We start from the raw sequence: 19,726 nt of genomic DNA, 5'->3' as shown, positions 1-19,726 counted from the left end.
CCCCTAACACAGTGTTAAACATATTCATTTTTGGTAAACCAGTCATGTGTAGGGGACATTTACAACTAAAACTAAATCATCTGTATTAAGTAAGATTAATTGTTTTATTTAAAAGGTGCAAAATAGAACCACAGTATGTTCATGCAAAAAAATCTACATGTATATATTTTTCATAAAATTAGGTATAAAATATAAAAACATAACTATCAAATATCCATGTCGTTCTTACAAGTTTTGTGTGCATTAATAGCATTTTAATGCTATATGTAATACAGAAACAAAATAAGGAAAGCAAAATTAAACAAAATAGAAGAGAATAAAGTGCACTTGAGTTGCTTTGGCCGAAACAAAAATGACCTCCTGCACCATTAAATATAATAATTAAGGCAACGCAATTGTAAGCAATGAGCATGCGTGCTGTATGCTCGTACCTACACGCTTTCAGTTTTCGTCTTTAACTGCCCAAGTACTATAATTTGAAATTAAGTTAAATTGAAAAAGCAGCATTACAAGCAAGCAAAGTAGTAAAAACAAAGAATGGCTCTCACTAAGACTCGAGTCCTATCGCTCAACATAAGGAACCGTTCAAAAGAATCGATTCGTTCGTGAAAACTCACATCACGAACTGATAGAGAATGCTTTGTAAAAATGGTCATACCCCTTGAACATTTTTACCGTTTGTCACTTTACAACCATGAGCTTCAATGCAGTTCAGATGCTAGTTATTATGAGAATGTCTCTACCAGCTTTGACGTTCTAAAGCCTGACGTTTGTGCCCGTTCTCAAGCTTATTCAGAATGAATGGAGACCATATGTGAACAGCAATTTTAAAGTCTTGCCACAGATTTCTTAATTGGGGTTTGACTTCTGGACTTTAACTGAGCCATTCAAACATTAAACCTTTTATTTCAGGACTGCCCTGCAAACTCTGACCTGCTCTGCTGTCCTTGCCAAAGGAAAGCATCCCTACAGTATGATGCAACCACCATCGTGTATCACTGAGGATATTGTGTTTTCAGGGTAATGCGCAATATTCATTTTCCCCCACACAATGGGTCTTGCATGCGAACAAAAACTTTTCCTTTTGGTTTCATCTGATCAGAGCACCTTCAACCACGTTTGCTATGTCCCTTACACAGTTTGTCACAAACTTTCAACAGTGGCTTCTTGCCCTCCTATTAACTGATTCTCCCACCTGAGCGGTGGACTTTTGGAGCTCCTCCAGAGTTTTCATGGGTCTCTTGGTTGCTTCTCTGATTAGTGCTATCCTTGAACAGCCTGTCGGGTTAGGTGGATGGTCATGCCTTTGTAGGTTAGCAGTTTTCCAATACTCCTAAAGTTATTAAATTGATTGTCTCTGAGTAAAGAGGGCTGGATACAAATGCTTCCCTCACTTTTCCATTTTTATTGCATACATTTTGATTTCACTTGACAATCACGCACAACTTTGTGTTGGTCTGTGACATAAAATCCCAATAAAATACATTAATGTTTATGGTTATATTGCAACAAAATATAAAAGCAAGTTCAAGGAATATGAATACTTTTGCATGGCACTGAACATTATTCTGGGCAGAGAAACAAAATGCAAATGGGTCTTGGAAGTCTTTATTGTGTAAAACAAAAAGACACCAACAGTACCCGTGACACTTTGTAACATCAAGTGTTGGAGAGGCAATATATCGGACTGATTTCCAATCAAGTCTTACTGAGGATTCCTGTACCTAAGTAGCACAGGGTAGGTGGTGCCTATGTGCTTCTGGTTGTAGTGGTGACAGACAATCTCCACGTCATAGAAACTGAAATGCACTTTGACACGCTCATTTGGCGAGGTGAGGAAACAGAGAGTGTAAAGGGCGAACTCGAACTCGGGACTGACGCCGATGAAGATGCTGCCCTTGGGCTTTATGCCGTTTTTCCAGCTGAACTGTAACGCCAGGATGTGTTTGTACTCGTCGGGCTGCGTGGAACAGGAAATAAAACAAGCAGGATTATGCAAGCAGTGGGTACAAAAGTAAATAGATGGGAGTCAAAATATAATCTGTATATAAGAGCATGTTGCACCTGAGGAGAATTTGCTGTGACACTGTAGCCTTTGTAATCAATGTGACCCAGCTTTTCTTGTAAGTACAGCTGGATCCAGTTGTGAAAACCGATGACAGTCCGGCCTCCTCTTGTCTCACCGACAAACACATGTTCAAACCCTGAAGAGTCTGGCCTGCAGGCAGAAACAAGAACATGGATCCAGTAATATGTTGACCTATGTGGTTTATTTTTTTTCTATTAAATCGAAAACATCATATGGTTTCACCTAAATTATTTTTAGGCGATATATAACGTGCCTGCGACACAGCTATAAACATTATGCGCTACACTGGTACTTTGCATCAGCTTCTAATTTTCTGAGACACATTCTCGGTGTGATATGATAACCATCATGCTGTTAGATTCCTCTTGTGGAGTTATATTTAGATGTTTTGGCAGTTACCACCCACCTACTGGATCCTCTCCTTGCATAGAGTTCAAACCAGATCCTGTAGAGCTGCTCCTTAAATTCTGTCTCATCTTGAGGAGAGAGGTGCTTCTCCACCAGGTATTTATGAGCTATCTAAAAGCAGTAAACACAGGTTTCTCTTCAATGTCCTGTCATGTTGCCATCACAGTGACCCATGCTATTAATAGTAATGATGTAAATTGGATTTATAAATTTTATCAGGCAAAAAGATACACATTTTCCATTAAAGTCCCGTACAATAAAATCAGATCAAAACAGTGCCAAGATAAAAGTTTTCCTGACCCTTGAGGTTTTTCACATTTTGTCACATTACAATCACAAACGTCTTTGTATTTTATTGGGATATTATGAAATAGACCAACACAATGTAGGGCCCAATTGTAAAGTGAAAGGAAAAGAAAAATCTCAAAAGTGTGGCATGTAATTTTATTCACTAACGTTATCTGACAAACCTATGAGGCCTTCACAGAACCACGATATTTATACTTAGATTAAATCACACACTGGTGCACTCTATTTACTAATTCTGAAGGCAACTGGATGCACCAGATTTCATTTAGGGGTATAAAAGTAAAGGGACCTAAATACAAATACACAACGTATGTTTCAGGTTTTCATTTGTAAAATTTTTAGTTTTGTTTGTTGGAACAATTTAAGGGTATGAAATCACTGTAAGGTACTGTATAATTAAGGACCGCATACAAACTAACTGAAAGAATAAAGGGAACTATTCCAACGTTTTCAGTCAACCTAATGGACATCATAACCTGCCTGATGAAGGGAGGTAACGTTGTCATTCAAGGGTGATAGAGACCTTGTAAGTGTATGCAGGGTTTTTTTTCATTTCCATCCATCCCACTTTTTAGAATCTCTGCAACAGTTTGCCTGTAATGGCTATGGCAAATGTTTGCACTCTAACAGGATATACAGGTCCTTCTCAAAAAATTAGCATATTGTGATAAAGTTCATTATTTTCTATAATGTAATGATGAAAATTTAACATTCATATATTTTAGATTTATTGCACACTAACTGAAATATTTCAGGTCTTTTATTGTCTTAATACGGATGATTGTGGCATACAGCTCATGAAAACCCAAAATTCCTATCTCACAAAATTAGCATATTTCATCCGACCAATAAAAGAAAAGTGTTTTTAATACAAAAAACGTCAACCTTCAAATAATCATGTACAGTTATGCACTCAATACTTGGTCGGGAATCCTTTTGCAGAAATGACTGCTTCAATGCGGCGTGGCATGGAGGCAATCAGCCTGTGGCACTGCTGAGGTCTTATGGAGGCCCAGGATGCTTCGATAGCGGCCTTTAGCTCATCCAGAGTGTTGGGTCTTGAGTCTCTCAACGTTCTCTTCACAATATCCCACAGATTCTCTATGGGGTTCCGGTCAGGAGAGTTGGCAGGCCAATTGAGCACAGTGATACCATGGTCAGTAAACCATTTACCAGTGGTTTTGGCACTGTGAGCAGGTGCCAGGTCGTGCTGAAAAATAAAATCTTCATCTCCATAAAGCTTTTCAGCAGATGGAAGCATGAAGTGCTCCAAAATCTCCTGATAGCTAGCTGCATTGACCCTGCCCTTGATAAAACACAGTGGACCAACACCAGCAGCTGACACGGCACCCCAGACCATCACTGACTGTGGGTACTTGACACTGGACTTCTGGCATTTTGGCATTTCCTTCTCCCCAGTCTTCCTCCAGACTCTGGCACCTTGACTTCAGAATGACATGCAGAATTTGCTTTCATCCGAAAAAAGTACTTTGGACCACTGAGCAACAGTCCAGTGCTGCTTCTCTGTAGCCCAGGTCTGGGGAATGCGGCACCTGTAGCCCATTTCCTGCACACGCCTGTGCACGGTGGCTCTGGATGTTTCTACTCCAGACTCAGTCCACTGCTTCCGCAGGTCCCCCAAGGTCTGGAATCGGCCCTTCTCCACAATCTTCCTCAGAGTCCGGTCACCTCTTATCGTTGTGCAGCGTTTTCTGCCACACTTTTTCCTTCCCACAGACTTCCCACTGAGGTGCCTTGATACAGCACTCTGGGAACAGCCTATTTGTTCAGAAATTTCTTTCTGTATCTTACCCTCTTGCTTGAGGGTGTCAATAGTGGCCTTCTGGACAGCAGTCAGGTCGGCAGTCTTACCCATGATTGGGGTTTTGAGTGATGAACCAGGCTGGGAGTTTTAAAGGCCTCAGGAATCTTTTGCAGGTGTTTAGAGTTAACTCGTTGATTCAGATGATTAGGTTCATAGCTCGTTTAGAGACCCTTTTAATGATATGCTAATTTTGTGAGATAGGAATTTTGGGTTTTCATGAGCTGTATGCCAAAATCATCCGTATTAAGACAATAAAAGACCTGAAATATTTCAGTTAGTGTGCAATGAATCTAAAATATATGAATGTTAAATTTTCATCATTACATTATGGAAAATAATGAACTTTATCACAATATGCTAATATTTTGAGAAGGACCTGTAGTTTGATGCATGATGAGCATCATTCCTGTGCCATTGTTGTATATATAAACCTTTGCAAGAGCCACCACTGTGCAGCTTTGTCAGGTCTGTAGTTTTATGGTGTGACTGGATGTGTAGCATATGTATTTTTGCCTAGATGTTGGACACATACACCTGATGTAATGTTTTCCTGCACCCTCATAAATACAGTTTCAGTCAGAAGTTTACAAGCAATCAGTTTGGTATTTTTATCATCTCAACTTTAGGCTTTTTAAAATGCACTCAAAACGGTTTTTAGGATAGAACAACCTATTTTGGTGATTTTTAAAAACATGAATTGAGTACAGATGTTTTAATTCATTCTGGATTTTCACTAATCCACCTGTGGTTAAAATCAGACAGGTTTGTCAGCATCAAGAAGCCTTTGAAACAATGTCTAGACGACTGGCCACTTTTCTTGTCAGATTTGGTATTGTTAATGTAAATTGGTTAGTTTCCTGGTCTTGGTCTGGCTTTTGTTTTTTGAAGCTTTTTTTGGCACTAGTTGGCTTTATTGAACAGTAATCCATTAGGAAAAAGGGTGGAGAGAGAAGAGGAAGATGGAGAGCAAATGTCAAACCCAGGACAACCGTTTCAAGGACTATAGCCTCTGCACACAATGCCAATGCTGCACCAACTGAGCCACCCGCCGCTCCAGGATCTGGCCTTTAAGCTTAGCCTGTATGGGTTTAGTTGGACTGAGGTTGGGCCTTTGGGAAGACCATTCCAGGAGTTTTATTGTAGCCTGGTTGGTCCATTCCAAAACTAGTTTTGATGTGTGTGTGGGATCTTTATCCTGCTGGAATGTGACCCAAACCATTACCCTTAGATGAAAGAAATTTAAGAACGCCTCAAGCACCACTGAGATTTTCAGTGATGTTGGAGCACCAGGGAATTATGTTTTACATCACATGGCCCGAGAGGGTGCCGACCAAGAAAAGAGATCCTTCTCCAAAACCTACACCTTAAAGCTCAACTGCAACGTCCAGCTGCCTGGATGGACAAGCCAAATGCCTCCTAGAGAAACGTTTTATGGTCAGATTAGACTAGTATTGAGCTATTTGGTTACAATATCAAGATAAATATTTGGTGGAGTCAAGGTGAGGCTTTCAAACCTAAGAACACTGTAACAACTGCATGGTGGAGGTAGCGTCATGCTGTGGGTCTGTTTCACTGCCAGTAGTACTTGTGCACAACACAAAGTGGATGATTTAAGGAAGATGGAGGACTAATTACAATTTCCCAGAGGTCTGGACTCAACTCAGGTGACTTAGAAACAAGTCAGACTAAACTCACAAATTTAATCACTTTTGATTCAACTTGATAAAATCATAAAAGACTTTGGACTTGACTTGGACTTTCACACCATTGAGTCATTACTTCATTTGGACTTTAACTTGAAAAGACCTGATATCTTGATTTGTTACAAATGCCATGCTTGCAGTGCTTCATTTTTATAGTTTAGGTTTAATGGCACTATGCTAAAAATAGCTTTGTTTATTTATTCAGTTATTTCTTTTTCACATACAAATTTGTAAGATGCAAAATGCCTGTTGAAAAAGCAGGTTTGTACTGTTGCAGTTGGTCAACATGGAAATAATTGTTTATTTTGTATAGAAATTTGGTTATTTTTAATTTGGTTTATTTTTAATGAATTTTTTGGTTTGCTCATATTTGTTTTGGTTAATATTGGCTGTAAAATATGAATTTTGCACATATTATATAAATATTATTGGTTTTTTGTGTTTCGATTAATATTTATTGTAAAAAGCAACATCAGTATGAATTTTCAGACAATTTTGAAGTTAATGTCCTCTTGCTAGTTGTTCTACTGGATGAAAGCACTTTTTTAATTTAAATCATGTTAAAATTGGTATTACTTGTTTAAGACTTGAAATTAAAGACATCAGTTGACTTTGGACTCGACTTGCGACTTTCATGCCTATGCTTGAGACTTTCGTGGAAAGACTTGAGATTTACTTGTGACTTGCAATACAATGACTTGGTACCTATGGGGTAAGAACGCTGTCAAAAACAATGTGTATGTAAAGACGAAAATGTGTGCATATTAGTCAATAGTTGTCCATAAGTAAAATCCAAAAGAGGTATTGTATATTTTCTCTGTAAGAATACAAAATAAAATGTTACAGCTTTCAAGAAATTACAAACACAAAGTTCAAGTTTACAGTTGTCATCTTAACGCTAGTGCTGCTGCTTCTTCTTCTTCTGCTGGTGGTACGCAACAAATTCAGAGGTCCATACCGCCACCTACTGTACATAATTGTATAACTCTAATCACTATATTCTATGTTTTAGTTTTGTATTTCATAAAAATAAGAACAATGCTTTATTTATAATACCCTTGATTTCCCCCCCCCATCTCCCCTCTGTTCCTAATATTCCGTTTAGACTGAATTATCTCCCATTACCTTTTTCCGTCATCCAATCCCGGCACTACGTTTAATGGCGGTGAGGAGTGTGACAGCGCATGCACAACGCGAGTCGACTAACTCTGTGCTCCACTAACCAGCCCGAGATCAAGCAATGCCAAGTCGCTGATGTAAATCCGTATTCTCATGGAAAATAAATCGTATTCACAAACTGTTGTAGCATATTGTATTCATAAAGAATAAACCACAACTGTAAACTTGAACTTTGTGTTTGTAATTTCTTGAAGCTGTAACATTTTATTTTGTATTCTTACAGAGAAAATATACAATACCTGTTTTGGATTTTACTTATGCACAACTATTGACTAATATGCACACATTTCTGTCTTTACATACACATTGTTCTGACAGCATTCTTACCCCATATATACCACCTCTGCAAATTCCTAAGCTTCACCTCAAAAGAACATCATACAGTTAAAACTTGGACAACATGACAAAGATCCCAAACACACATCAATATTGGCTATGAACTGGATAAAGCTTACTAATGTTAATGTTTTGGAATGACCCCGAAAAGCAGGCTTTGTATTTCTGTCTGGAACTTTATATTAAGAGGTGACGGGATGGGTTTTGGTCTGTTTTTGATTGGCCATCGTGCTATCTTTGCCTCACACACGTGGCAGGCTGTTCTTCTGTGGCTTTGCTGAAACTACATTAATCTGCAAAAATGGCCTTTAGATACCCTGCTGCTTTTTGGGTTCATTTTCAAACTTTTAAAACAGGATCTTCAGAATTGCTGTCATATTTTACACTAATGAAAGTGATTCATTCAGTCAGATTCAATCCCTTCGCTGCAGGTACCTTCATAGTGGAAGTCTGAATGATGGCGTCCAGGAACCTGTGGTTCTCGGCTACTTCCTCAGGGGTTACAATCTCTGGCACACCTGTGTCACTTTCATAGTTATCCAGAAGTGAGATGAAGGCTGTGGAATCAAATATTGGTTATTTATTTTTAGGTCAGCATGCATTGCAGGCTATTATCTAATGTTTAAAGCTGTCCAATCCCAGAAACATGAAGATTACAGCAAGTAAAGCACAGTCGGAGAACCATCAGCAAGGCAGAAATACTCTGATCAATCCTCCCAGGGCTGAACAGCATCTAAACATAATACAAGCAAGGAAAATGAATTTGCTCTTTTTCTGACCCCACTGGAAATGGGAAATAGCTCTGTTTCCTTTTACAACAGAGTATACCTAGCTGAAAATTTCATCAGATATGAAAAAAGATGAACATTTTTCTGCTATACATGCTCTGATTGCACAATATGCCACTGTTTGTCATGGTGCAGCTTCCCTTTAAGAGGAGGCGATGGTTTACAGCAAACAGGCCAAGAATGTATGACGTGGTTACAGCATTGTAGGGATTGTTTATAGGACAGTTGTGTAAGAGGTACAAGTGCCTTGTGAAAGTATTCATTCCCTTCAAACTTTTTATTCCACCCACAAACATTAATATATTTCACTGGTCATTTTATGTGAAAGACCAACACTCAGTAGAACATAATTGTCAAGTGGAATGATGCTGGGTTTTTATGATATCTTTTTCCTAATTTTTCTTTTTACAAATAATGATCTGAAAAGTGTGGTGTGCATTTGTATTTAGCCTGCGTTACTCTGATACCCATAAATGAAACCAGATGAAAGTTGCAAAAAAGACCTAGGTAGTTAATTGAGTCTATCTGTGTGTAATTTAACTGTTTAAATACATCTGCCTCTTGGGTGTCTTCCTTTCAAGATATTCTGGGCCACTCCCAATGGGAGGAGACCCCGACAGAAGACCCAGAGCATGTTGGAAGGACTCTTTATCCTTTCTGGCCTTGAAAATCCTTGGGATAACCTAAAATGAACTAGAGAGGAATGTCTGTGTTGAAGGACTCAGTCAACGTTGTTATGTGGGCCCCGTATGAATTTTCTTTGGGCTTAGGGATACTGACTGGGCCTGAGCTCACAATGAGTCTCTTGTGTGCACCCTATAATGGGTAGACCAAAAACAACCCATAACAGAAAAACAAGTTGAACACCTTATATAAGTTATAGTAGGGTCTCAAACAGTTATTAGGAAAGATACATTTAAACTAGGCAGCACATATAGAACCCATTTGGATCCCACATTTAACCATCAACGTTCCTAGATCAAACCTATATAGACAGCTAACATTAGGCAACTGTGTCTTGGTCAGCTCCATCTGGAGTCCATTTTCAGCCCATTTCCGACCTATATGGGCCCCATATGTAAATGTTGGCTGGGAATGGGAACAATTTTCATTCTCTAGGTGTGCAAAGCTGGTAGAGAAATACCCCATAAGATTTGTAGCTGTGTTTCCAGTGAAAGGTGGTTCTACAAAGTTAGACTCAGGGAGAGTCACTTGAAATACACACCACATTTTGCAGATTTGTAGTCCTAAAAAAGTTTTTCTTTTCCCCTCTAGTTTACAATTATGTCCCATGCAATAAAATATTGAATATCACAAAGTTCAAGGGTTGTGAATACTTTATAGAGGCACTGTATATAGGTGAAAGAGTTGCTGTATTCTTTGACAAGGGAAAGCTTGCAGAAGTAAAGGCTTCTTCAGCCACTCACGTAAAATTCCACCTAGAGCACTGACCTAAAAACGTCTCCTTTTTGAAAATATTCTCATTGACAAATGTAAACAGAGGAAGTCCTGCTCTCTCATTGTTGTCATTGCTGCCCATGTTGTCTCCAGCTTTGCCCTGCAGCAGAGAGAAAACATGATCATACCTTTTGTTTACTCCAAAAAGCTTAGAAGGATGCTAAACAAATGCTTTTTTTACTGATGTACAGGTATAAGACTGACGAAACAGTGAGGGCCTGACCTCATTATTAATGTTTAATGCAGGATCAAAAATAAAAAAAATGAAAATGGAACAATCTGCAATAACATGAAATAATTTGAATATTTTTTTGCTACATGTCCCTGAAGGCGGTGCACCTGCAGAGATATCCTGTAGTCTTTTCCAGGTTTGAGTCGGCTGACATCGTTGTCCCATATCTCCTGCACCATGGCCGACAGCTCTCTGTCACTCTCAATCATCATGCAGTCGCTCCTTGTGCTCCTTGTGCTCCTCGTTCCACGGTTGCCGAAAATAGTTCAGTCTCAGTCTCCTTCTGATCGCAGTGGTAAGGTTAATGCCTCAGCTGACCTCCAGAGGTAAACAATTACAAATCTGGATATCCTAAAGCAATGAATTAAAAAATTAATTAGTCTCAAACATCTGACATATAATTGAAACGACATATTTACATTCACTGTTTAAAAAGAACTGTTTTAATCTCACTATCTAATATTACATCAGACTAAGATTTTCTGTTTTAGATCAGTTAGGATTACCAAAATATTTTCTATTTACTGAATACCAGAATAGGAGGAGAGAGATTATTACTTTCCTAAATCCAGATGTTTACATACACAAACTTTTCTATACCTTTAAGCGGTTGGGAAAGCGCAGATGTCATGACTTTATAAGCTTCTATTAACTAGAAGGATGCCTGTGGATGTATTTCAAGGCAACGCCTGAGACCTACCACTTCTTTTTGTGACATCATTTAAACACCAAAAGAAATAAGACAACATATCATGAGGAGAACCCTGGGTCTCCACAAGTGTGGTTTATCCTTCAGTACAATTTTAAGATGCCTGAAGGTGCCACTTTCATCTTTACAAACAATTATATGCAAGTATGCACAACATAGGACTGTCCAGACATTATACCGTTAAGGGATGTGATGGATTCCATGTCCCAGAGATGACTGTGTTTTAGTAGGAAATGTGCGAATCAACCCAAGAACAAATGAAACAAACCTTGTGAACCTTGTGAAGATACTGGGAGTTTCATTGTTCACACGGAAACGAGTCCTTTACTGACATGAGCTGAAAGGCCACTCAGCAAGGAAGAAGCCATTACTCAAAATGCAACATAAAATCACATTACAGTTTGCCAATGCACGTAGGGGCAAAAACCTTTAGTTTTGGAGACATGTCCTGTGATCCCATGAAACTAAAATTGAGGTGTTTGGGCATAATAGCTGTCATTATATTTGGAGGAAAATGGGGAATCTTGCAAGTCTACGAACACCATTGTAACTGTGAAGTATGTGAATGGCAGGATTGTGTAATGTGGAGGGACTGGTTATAAAATAAATGGCATCATGAGGAAAGAACATTGTGAAGAAATATTTAACTAACATCGCCAGACATCAGCCAGGAAGTTAAAGCTTGGGCCAAATAGGTTTTCAAAATGGGCAGTTATACAAACCATACAGGTTTGTTGCAAGTTAGGTTAAGGACAACAAAGTCATTGTTTTGGAGTGGCCATCACAAAGCCTTGATTTTAACTCTGAAATGGTAAATGGTTGAAACTTTATTCATTTATACTAGTTCTGTCAGGAGGAATGGGTCAAAATTCCAGTAAACTACAGTGAGAATTTTGTGGACAGATACTCACAATGATTGACATTAATTTAAAAGGCAATTCTCCAACATAACAATAAATTCTGAACAAATTCTCATCATTAATTTGGGACGTAGCAAATAGAAATAATTTTGACAATCGTAATTGACCTAAAACAATATATGGTTAGTCTATTTTAATGTCAGGCAATGAGAAAGAAAAGCTTATGTGTTACCTGGTTTTATTTTTTCATTTTCACTCAGTATATTTAATTTGTCACACACATGTTCCAGAGTCTAAATGCATGCTGTCTACCTAAGTGAACATGTAAAAATCTATTTGGAAAGAAAATATTCAAAAACGAATTTCATGTTCCTTACAGCTAAAGAGCACCCAGAACAGGGTTGAATTATGAGCAATAAGAGTTTAGCACAACATGGCAGCTCCATATGCATCATTAGACCCCATCAAAATCCACTGACCTGCTTCTTTCAGTCCAGTTGTGCTGCTGTGAATAAACGAGGAGCGACTAGGGACTGATGTGCGGACGTTTCTCAGTGTAGGCCTGGTGCTTCCTGGGACTGGTTTCCTGAGTTTCTGACTGCAGGAGCCTTTCGTAGTAAAGGCCCAATCAGTCAATCAGTCAGTCATTGCCTATGGAGAAGGAAGGGGGGGATAGGAGGGCAGGCACGAGTCAGGGGATGGGGACAGGGCAGGAGAGAGGGGCCGTTCTAAGGGGTTCTCCACAGTCAGCAACTCTGGCCAAAGAGAATACACAATGACGTCTCTTTTCAAGTTCAGCTAAAACGGTGGCTCTTTATTCCTTTGTCGTTTCATTGTTCCCCTGTCTCTCACAGCATCACCTCTGGATTACAGGGTAAATATGGGGTCACATTTCTATGGAGAGCCGTTTCATTCAAAATTAAATAAATACTGCTATTGATAAATTATTAATAAATATTCCATGAAATAAATATTCCCATGAAATAAAACAAAATTATTATGTTAAAAGAAGTTTTCATCTTATTTTATTTAATTCATTTCAAGATTTATTTAATTTACTTTAAGATTTATTTATTTATTTATTTATTTCATAATGCAGTTTTATTTTGTGACACTTTTATTTTGTAAAGCTACTTTACGTATTTCAGTGACTTTTACTTTTTAACTCCGTTTTTAATTTTAAGCTCTTTTTATTTCATGTTCTTATATTCAAATGAGGGGGCGGGGTTTTATCCGCTAGGTGGCGCTGGGACAGCAGGACCGAGCCACGTTGTTTTTGTGGAAATCAATGCTGATTATTATGGGGTAAGAACGCTGTCAAAAACAATGTGTATGTAAAGAAGGAAATGTGTGCATATTAGTCAATAGTTGTGCATAAGTAAAATCCAAAAGAGGTATTGTTTATTTTCTCTATAAGAATACAAAATAAAATATTACAGCTTCAAGAAATTACAAACAAAAAGTTCAAGTTTACAGTTGTGGTTTATTCTTTATGAATACAATATGCTATAACAGTTTGTGAATACGATTTCTTTTCTATGAGAATACGATTTACATCAGCGACTTGGTGTCACGTGATCTCAGGCTGGTTAGTGGAGCGTAGTTCGATTCGCGTTGCGCATGCGCTGTCACACTCCTCACCGCCATTAAACGTCGTGCCGGTGTTACGTCGATTCGCGTTTCCCCATCAGATACGGTTTCCCCAGCGTCTCCTTGCCGCTGACGCGGCAAAAAAGGCGCGTGCTTGTTGCAGGCTGTGCCCGTCGAGCACAGCGCGACGGTTCTGACGCGACGGTTACCACGGTAACCCTGAAAGCTCAAATGTCGTGTTTCGGAGAAGTCGATCTACATTTGTTTAACTAGTGTGTTGATATAAGATAAAGTCATATATCATCATTTTATAGATAGATAGATAGATAGATAGATAGATAGATAGATAGATAGATAGATAGATAGATAGATAGATAGATAGATAGATAGATAGATAGATAGATAGATAGATAGATAGATAGATAGATAGATAGATGGATGTAAATATACCAACACATATTTATATACACACACACAGACGTATATATATATAGAGAGAGAGAGAGACTACAGATATCTATACTGTTGTGATCCTATATGGTCCTATAAATGTACTATAAACCCCGTCAGATTCCCCCTGTTTAACACAGGGGGAACGCTATCTGACAGGGTGTGGAGATCCATCAGGATGCGAAACAGGGGGAACAGTATCTGATGGAGTTTATAGGACCGTTAGATACCGTTTCCCCTGTTTTATGCAGGGGGAATCTGACGAGGGTTTATAGTACATTTATAGGACCATATAGGATCACAACAGTATAGATATCTGTAGTCTCTCTCTATATATATATATACGTCTGTGTGTGTGTATATAAATATGTGTCGTTATATTTACATCTATCTATCTATAAATGATGATATATTAGTTTATCTAATAACAACACACTAGCTAAACAAATGTAGATCGACTTCTCCAAAACACGACATTTGAGCTTTCAGGGTTACCGTAGTTCCCCTATGGTGCGAGCACAGCGCGACGGTTTTATGGAAGCAAATCGTTACCATATTTCAAATGAAAAAGCATTTTCAGAAATGCTTTTTCATTTTAAGAATGTGGCTGCATAGTTTGACTCATAAATGAAATTAGTTATCAATAATCCTATTTGCATTTTAATTTTCTTCTTCAAGACTGCTCATTCTTTCACTTAATTAAAATGAAAAAGAAAAATACTTTTGAGATGTATTTTTCAAAATATGCCCCAGCAAATAGATACCAAAATTCAATTTGAAATGTAAAATTTGAAAATGAAAAAGCATTTCCAGAAATGCTTTTTCATTTTAAGAATGCGGCTGCGTTATTTGACCCATAAATAAAATTAGTAATCAATCATCCTAGTTGCATTTGCATTTTCTTCTTCACGCCTGCACATTTTATGCCATAATCAAAAAGAAAACAAAGCAGACATTGCTTTTTCGTTTTCGTGGTCTGCCCGCAAAGTACTGCCCAGAACTCGAAAACGAAAAAGCATTCCGAGCTGCGGGCGCAGAAGAGTGACGTCAGCAGCCGCTCTTCCTCAGCTCCCTGCTGACCGAGCTACCCATCTTGTTCGTTGGGAGGCGCTGTGCACGTCTGCATTGCATTACATTGCAAACGTGCCGAGAAATTGATTGAATTGCAGCAGGGCCGAGCTCAATTTGCAGCAGTGACAGGCAGAACTGGTAGTTCCGGTGGCAGGCTGTGGCGGAACTGCCACAGCCTGCCACCGAAGCTGCCACCGGAACTGCCACAGTCTGCCGCAGGGTGGCACGGGATTCCGCGAGGATGCCAGAAGGTGCCAGACCGGCCGTAAAAGCTTGCCAATGCGGTTGCCGCTGTTTTTGTGGAAGCTGATGCTGATTATCGGCAAATGGGTTGTCATTATTGTTATAGCCTGTTACCTTTACATAATGATTTCATTATTGATTATTATTTAATAAACAGCTTTAGACCCATAACATAAGGTATAAAATAAATAAATAGCACTATGTGTATGTGTGACGTGTTGAAAGGATGACGACAATTTATTGCACAAACAGCCGGTTTATTATAGAGCATGAGCGGCTATTCTGAATTGTCACTCACAGAAAATTATAAATAAATCCCACCGCGCATCCCACCGAACAAGATGGGTTGCTCGGTCAGCAGGGAGCTGAGGAAGAGCGGCTGCTGACGTCACTCTTCTGCGCCCGCAGCTCGGAATGCTTTTTCGTTTTCGAGTTCTGGGCAGTACTTTGCGGGCAGACCACGAAAACGAAAAAAGCAATATCTGCTTTGTTTTCTTTTTGATCATGGCATAAAATGTGCAGGCGTAAAGAAGAAAATGCAAATGCAAATAGGATGATTGATTACTAATTTTATTTATGGGTCAAATAACGCAGCCGCATTCTTAAAATGAAAAAGCATTTCTGGAAATGCTTTTTCATTTTCAAATTTTACATTTCAAATTGAATTTTGGTATCTATTTGCTGGGGTACATTTTGAAAAATAAATCTCAAATGTCTTTTTCATTTTAATTAAGTGACAGAATGAGCAGTCTTGAAGAAGAAAATTAATATACAAATAGGATTATTGATAACTAATTTCATTTATGAGTCAAACAATGCAGCCACATTCTTAAAATGAAAAAGCATTTCTGAAAATGCTTTTTCATTTGAAATATGGTAACAATTTGCTTCCACAGTTCCGAGCCTGCAACAAGCACGCGCCTTTTTTGCCGCGTGAGCGGCAAGGAGACGCTGGGGAAACTGTATCTGATGGGGAAACGGAAGCGACGTAACACCGGAATGGGAGGTAACTCAGTCTAAAAGGAATATTAGGAACAGAGGGGAGATGAGGGGGAAATCAAGGGTATTATAAATAAAGCATTGTTCCTATTTTTATGAAATACAAAACTAAATTATAGAATATAGTGGGTGGAGTTATACAATGATGTACAGTAGGTGGCAGTATGCACCTCTGAATTTGTTGCGAACCGCCAGCAGAAGAAGAAGCAGCAGCACTAGCGCCAAAAGAACGGACCAAGAAACTACGGTACAAAGCCAGGTAATGTTAAAAAGTTTATATATGTATTAATGTCGTTAATATATGCTCTTGGTCCCTTCTTTTGGCGCTAGTGCTGCTGCTGCTTCTTCTTCTTCTTCTCTTCTTCTGCTGGCGGTTCGCAACAAATTCAGAGGTGCATACCGCCACCTACTGTACATCATTGTATAACTCCACCCACTATATTCTATAATTTAGTTTTGTATTTCATAAAAATAGGAACAATGCATTATTTATAATACTCTTGATTTCCTCCCTATCTCCCCTCTGTTCCTAATATTCCTTTTAGACTGAATTACCTCCCATTCCGGCACGAAGTTTAATGGCGGTGAGGAGTGTGACAGCGCATGCGCAACGCGAATCGAACTACGCTCCACTAACCAGCCTGAGATCACGTGACACCAAGTCGCTGATGTAAATTCTTATTCTCAAAAAAAAATAAATCGTATTCACAAACTGTTATAGCATATTGTATTCATAAAGAATAAACCACAACTGTAAACTTGAACTTTGTGTTTGTAAGTTCTTGAAGCCGTAATATTTTATTTTGTATTCTTACAGAGAAAATATACAATACCTGTTTTGGATTTTACTTATGCACAACTATTGACTAATACAGGTCCTTCTCAAAATATTAGCATATTGTGATAAAGTTCATTATTTTCCATAATGTCATGATGAAAATTTAACATTCATATATTTTAGATTCATTGCACACTAACTGAAATATTTCAGGTCTTTTATTGTCTTAATACGGATGATTTTGGCATACAGCTCATGAAAACCCAAAATTCCTATCTCACAAAATTAGCATATAATTAAAAGGGTCTCTAAACGAGCTATGAACCTAATCATCTGAATCAACAAGTTAACTCTAAACACCTGCAAAAGATTCCTGAGGCCTTTAAAACTCCCAGCCTGGTTCATCACTCAAAACCCCAATCATGGGTAAGACTGCCGACCTGACTGCTGTCCAGAAGGTCACTATTGACACCCTCAAGCAAGAGGGTAAGACACAGAAAGACATTTCTGAACGAATAGGCTGTTCCCAGAGTGCTGTATCAAGGCACCTCAGTGGGAAGTCTGTGTGAAGGAAAAAGTGTGGCAAAAAACGCTGCACAACGAGAAGAGGTGACCGGACCCTGAGGAAGATTGTGGAGAAGGGCCGATTCCAGACCTTGGGGGACCTGCGGAAGCAGTGGACTGAGTCTGGAGTAGAAACATCCAGAGCCACCGTGCACAGGCATGTGCAGGAAATGGGCTACAGGTGCCGCATTCCCCAGGTCAAGCCACTTTTGAACCAGAAACAGCGGCAGAAGCGCCTGACCTGGGCTACAGAGAAGCAGCACTGGACTGTTGCTCAGTGGTCCAAAGTACTTTTTTCGGATGAAAGCAAATTCTGCATGTCATTCGGAAATCAAGGTGCCAGAGTCTGGAGGAAGACTGTGGAGAAGGAAATGCCAAAATGCTAGAAGTCCAGTGTCAAGTACCCACAGTCAGTGATGGTCTGGGGTGCCATGTCAGCTGCTGGTGTTGGTCCACTGTGTTTTATCAAGGGCAGGGTCAATGCAGCTAGCTATCAGGAGATTTTGGAGCACTTCATGCTTCCATCTGCTGAAAAGCTTTATGGAGATGAAGATTTCATTTTTCAGCACGACCTGGCACCTGCTCACAGTGCCAAAACCACTGGTAAATGGTTTACTGACCATGGTATCACTGTGCTCAATTGGCCTGCCAACTCTCCTGACCTGAACCCCATAGAGAATCTGTGGGATATTGTGAAGAGAACATTGAGAGACTCAAGACCCAACACTCTGGAAGAGCTAAAGGCCGCTATCGAAGCATCCTGGGCCTCCATAAGACCTCAGCAGTGCCACAGGCTGATTGCCTCCATGCCACGCCGCATTGAAGCAGTCATTTCTGCAAAAGGATTCCCGACCAAGTATTGAGTGCATAACTGTACATGATTATTTGAAGGTTGACGTTTTTTGTATTAAAAACACTTTTCTTTTATTGGTCGGATGAAATATGCTAATTTTGTGAGATAGGAATTTTGGGTTTTCATGAGCTGTATGCCAAAATCATCCATATTAAGACAATAAAAGACCTGAAATATTTCAGTTAGTGTGCAATGAATCTAAAATATATGAATGTTAAATTTTCATCATTACATTATGGAAAATAATGAACTTTATCACAATATGCTAATATTTTGAGAAGGACCTGTATGCACACATTTCCGTCTTTACCCACTCATTGTTTTTGACAGCGTTCTTACCCCTTAGGTCTGGCTCCCCCCGGCATGCTGTCTTCTGCCGGCCACTGCCACGAAAGCACCACCTAGCGCCCCCTCATTTGAATATAAGAACATGAAATAAAGAGCTTAAAAGGAAAAACGGGGTTAAAAAGTAAAAGTTACCGAAATATGTAGCTATACAAAATAAAACTGCATTATGAAATAAACAAATCTTTAAGTAAATTGAATAAATCTTGAAATGAATTTATTGATGAAAATTTCTTATAACAATTATTTTGTTTTATTTCATGGGGATATTTATTTATTTCAAGGAATATTTATTAATAATTTATCATTAGCAGTATTTATTTAATTTTCAATGAAACGGCTCTCCATACATTTCAGATGCTGGTAGAAACCCAGCGTTAATCTAACCTCTCCAACAAGCAGTAAAATACCAGCATTCTACAAAGAAAACAAATACAAATAAAATCTTCTAAATGTAAAAAATTACAAATTCCTAATCCTGTTTTGCTACCATTTCTGATAGTAATTTTCTGTTATGAGTCCTCTTATTTAATCCAAAACTGCTCCAATAACTGCATGGATTTTAAACAGTCAAATTAAAAGCATTTTTCTTTATTATATATAACATTGTTTTTACCATCTACTTATCTTTATATTAAAATGTCTAGTAATAAGAAAAAAAAAGTACAATATTGTGCGACTGGAATAGAAATACAAACTAACAATATACATTCTCATTCCATCAAACTCTAACCACTAAATGTATTTTATTTAGATTTTATGTGATAGACCAAGAATACAAAATCTGAAAACCATGTGTGGATTCATATTCAGCTCACTTGTTTCAATACGTTGTTGAACCATCTTTGCTTACAGCTCCATGTCATTGGGGCTATGTCTGCACAAGCGTTGCTCATGAACAAATAGTGATGGTGTTATGCAGAAAGGAGAAAGGAAT

General features: G+C 38.6%; 1 protein-coding gene and 1 long non-coding RNA gene across 2 annotated transcripts in view; one reads left to right on the top strand and one right to left on the bottom strand.

Moving 5' to 3' along the window:
• The first annotated feature begins 230 nt into the window (after positions 1-230).
• The window catches only part of LOC124876252, a 39,040-nt gene continuing 19,544 nt past the window's right edge, over positions 231-19,726 (top strand). The window contains exon 1 of the long non-coding RNA XR_007040252.1: positions 231-1,020. This is a non-coding gene — a long non-coding RNA (uncharacterized LOC124876252). The remainder of the gene's footprint in view (positions 1,021-19,726) is intronic.
• endou2 (endonuclease, polyU-specific 2) lies at positions 1,591-12,574 on the bottom strand. The gene is made up of 7 exons (XM_047378869.1): positions 12,376-12,574; positions 10,435-10,678; positions 10,090-10,195; positions 8,285-8,406; positions 2,496-2,608; positions 2,065-2,218; positions 1,591-1,960 (listed from the first exon to the last, which is right to left on the bottom strand). Exons 2-7 carry the CDS (start codon positions 10,537-10,539, stop codon positions 1,706-1,708), a joined length of 855 nt encoding a protein of 284 aa, XP_047234825.1. The 5' UTR covers positions 10,540-10,678; positions 12,376-12,574; the 3' UTR covers positions 1,591-1,705.

The sequence above is a fragment of the Girardinichthys multiradiatus genome, chromosome 11 (genome assembly GCF_021462225.1).
Source record: "Girardinichthys multiradiatus isolate DD_20200921_A chromosome 11, DD_fGirMul_XY1, whole genome shotgun sequence".
Taxonomy (NCBI): domain Eukaryota; kingdom Metazoa; phylum Chordata; class Actinopteri; order Cyprinodontiformes; family Goodeidae; genus Girardinichthys; species Girardinichthys multiradiatus.
Note: the sequence above shows the minus strand (reverse complement) of the source record. Positions and strands in the feature narration are given on the sequence as shown.

What these genes read in the sequence shown, in the direction of transcription:
- endou2 (XM_047378869.1), bottom strand. Translation starts at nt 10,539, where the DNA reads ATGATGATTGAGAGTGACAGAGAGCTGTCGGCCATGGTGCAGGAGATA. An exon ending in TTCAGACTTCCACTATGAAG is followed by an intron (nt 2,609 to 8,284) that starts GTACCTGCAGCG and finishes TACTGCTTTTAG; the next exon opens with ATAGCTCATAAATACCTGGT. An exon ending in GCAAGGAGAGGATCCAGTAG is followed by an intron (nt 2,219 to 2,495) that starts GTGGGTGGTAAC and finishes TTCTGCCTGCAG; the next exon opens with GCCAGACTCTTCAGGGTTTG.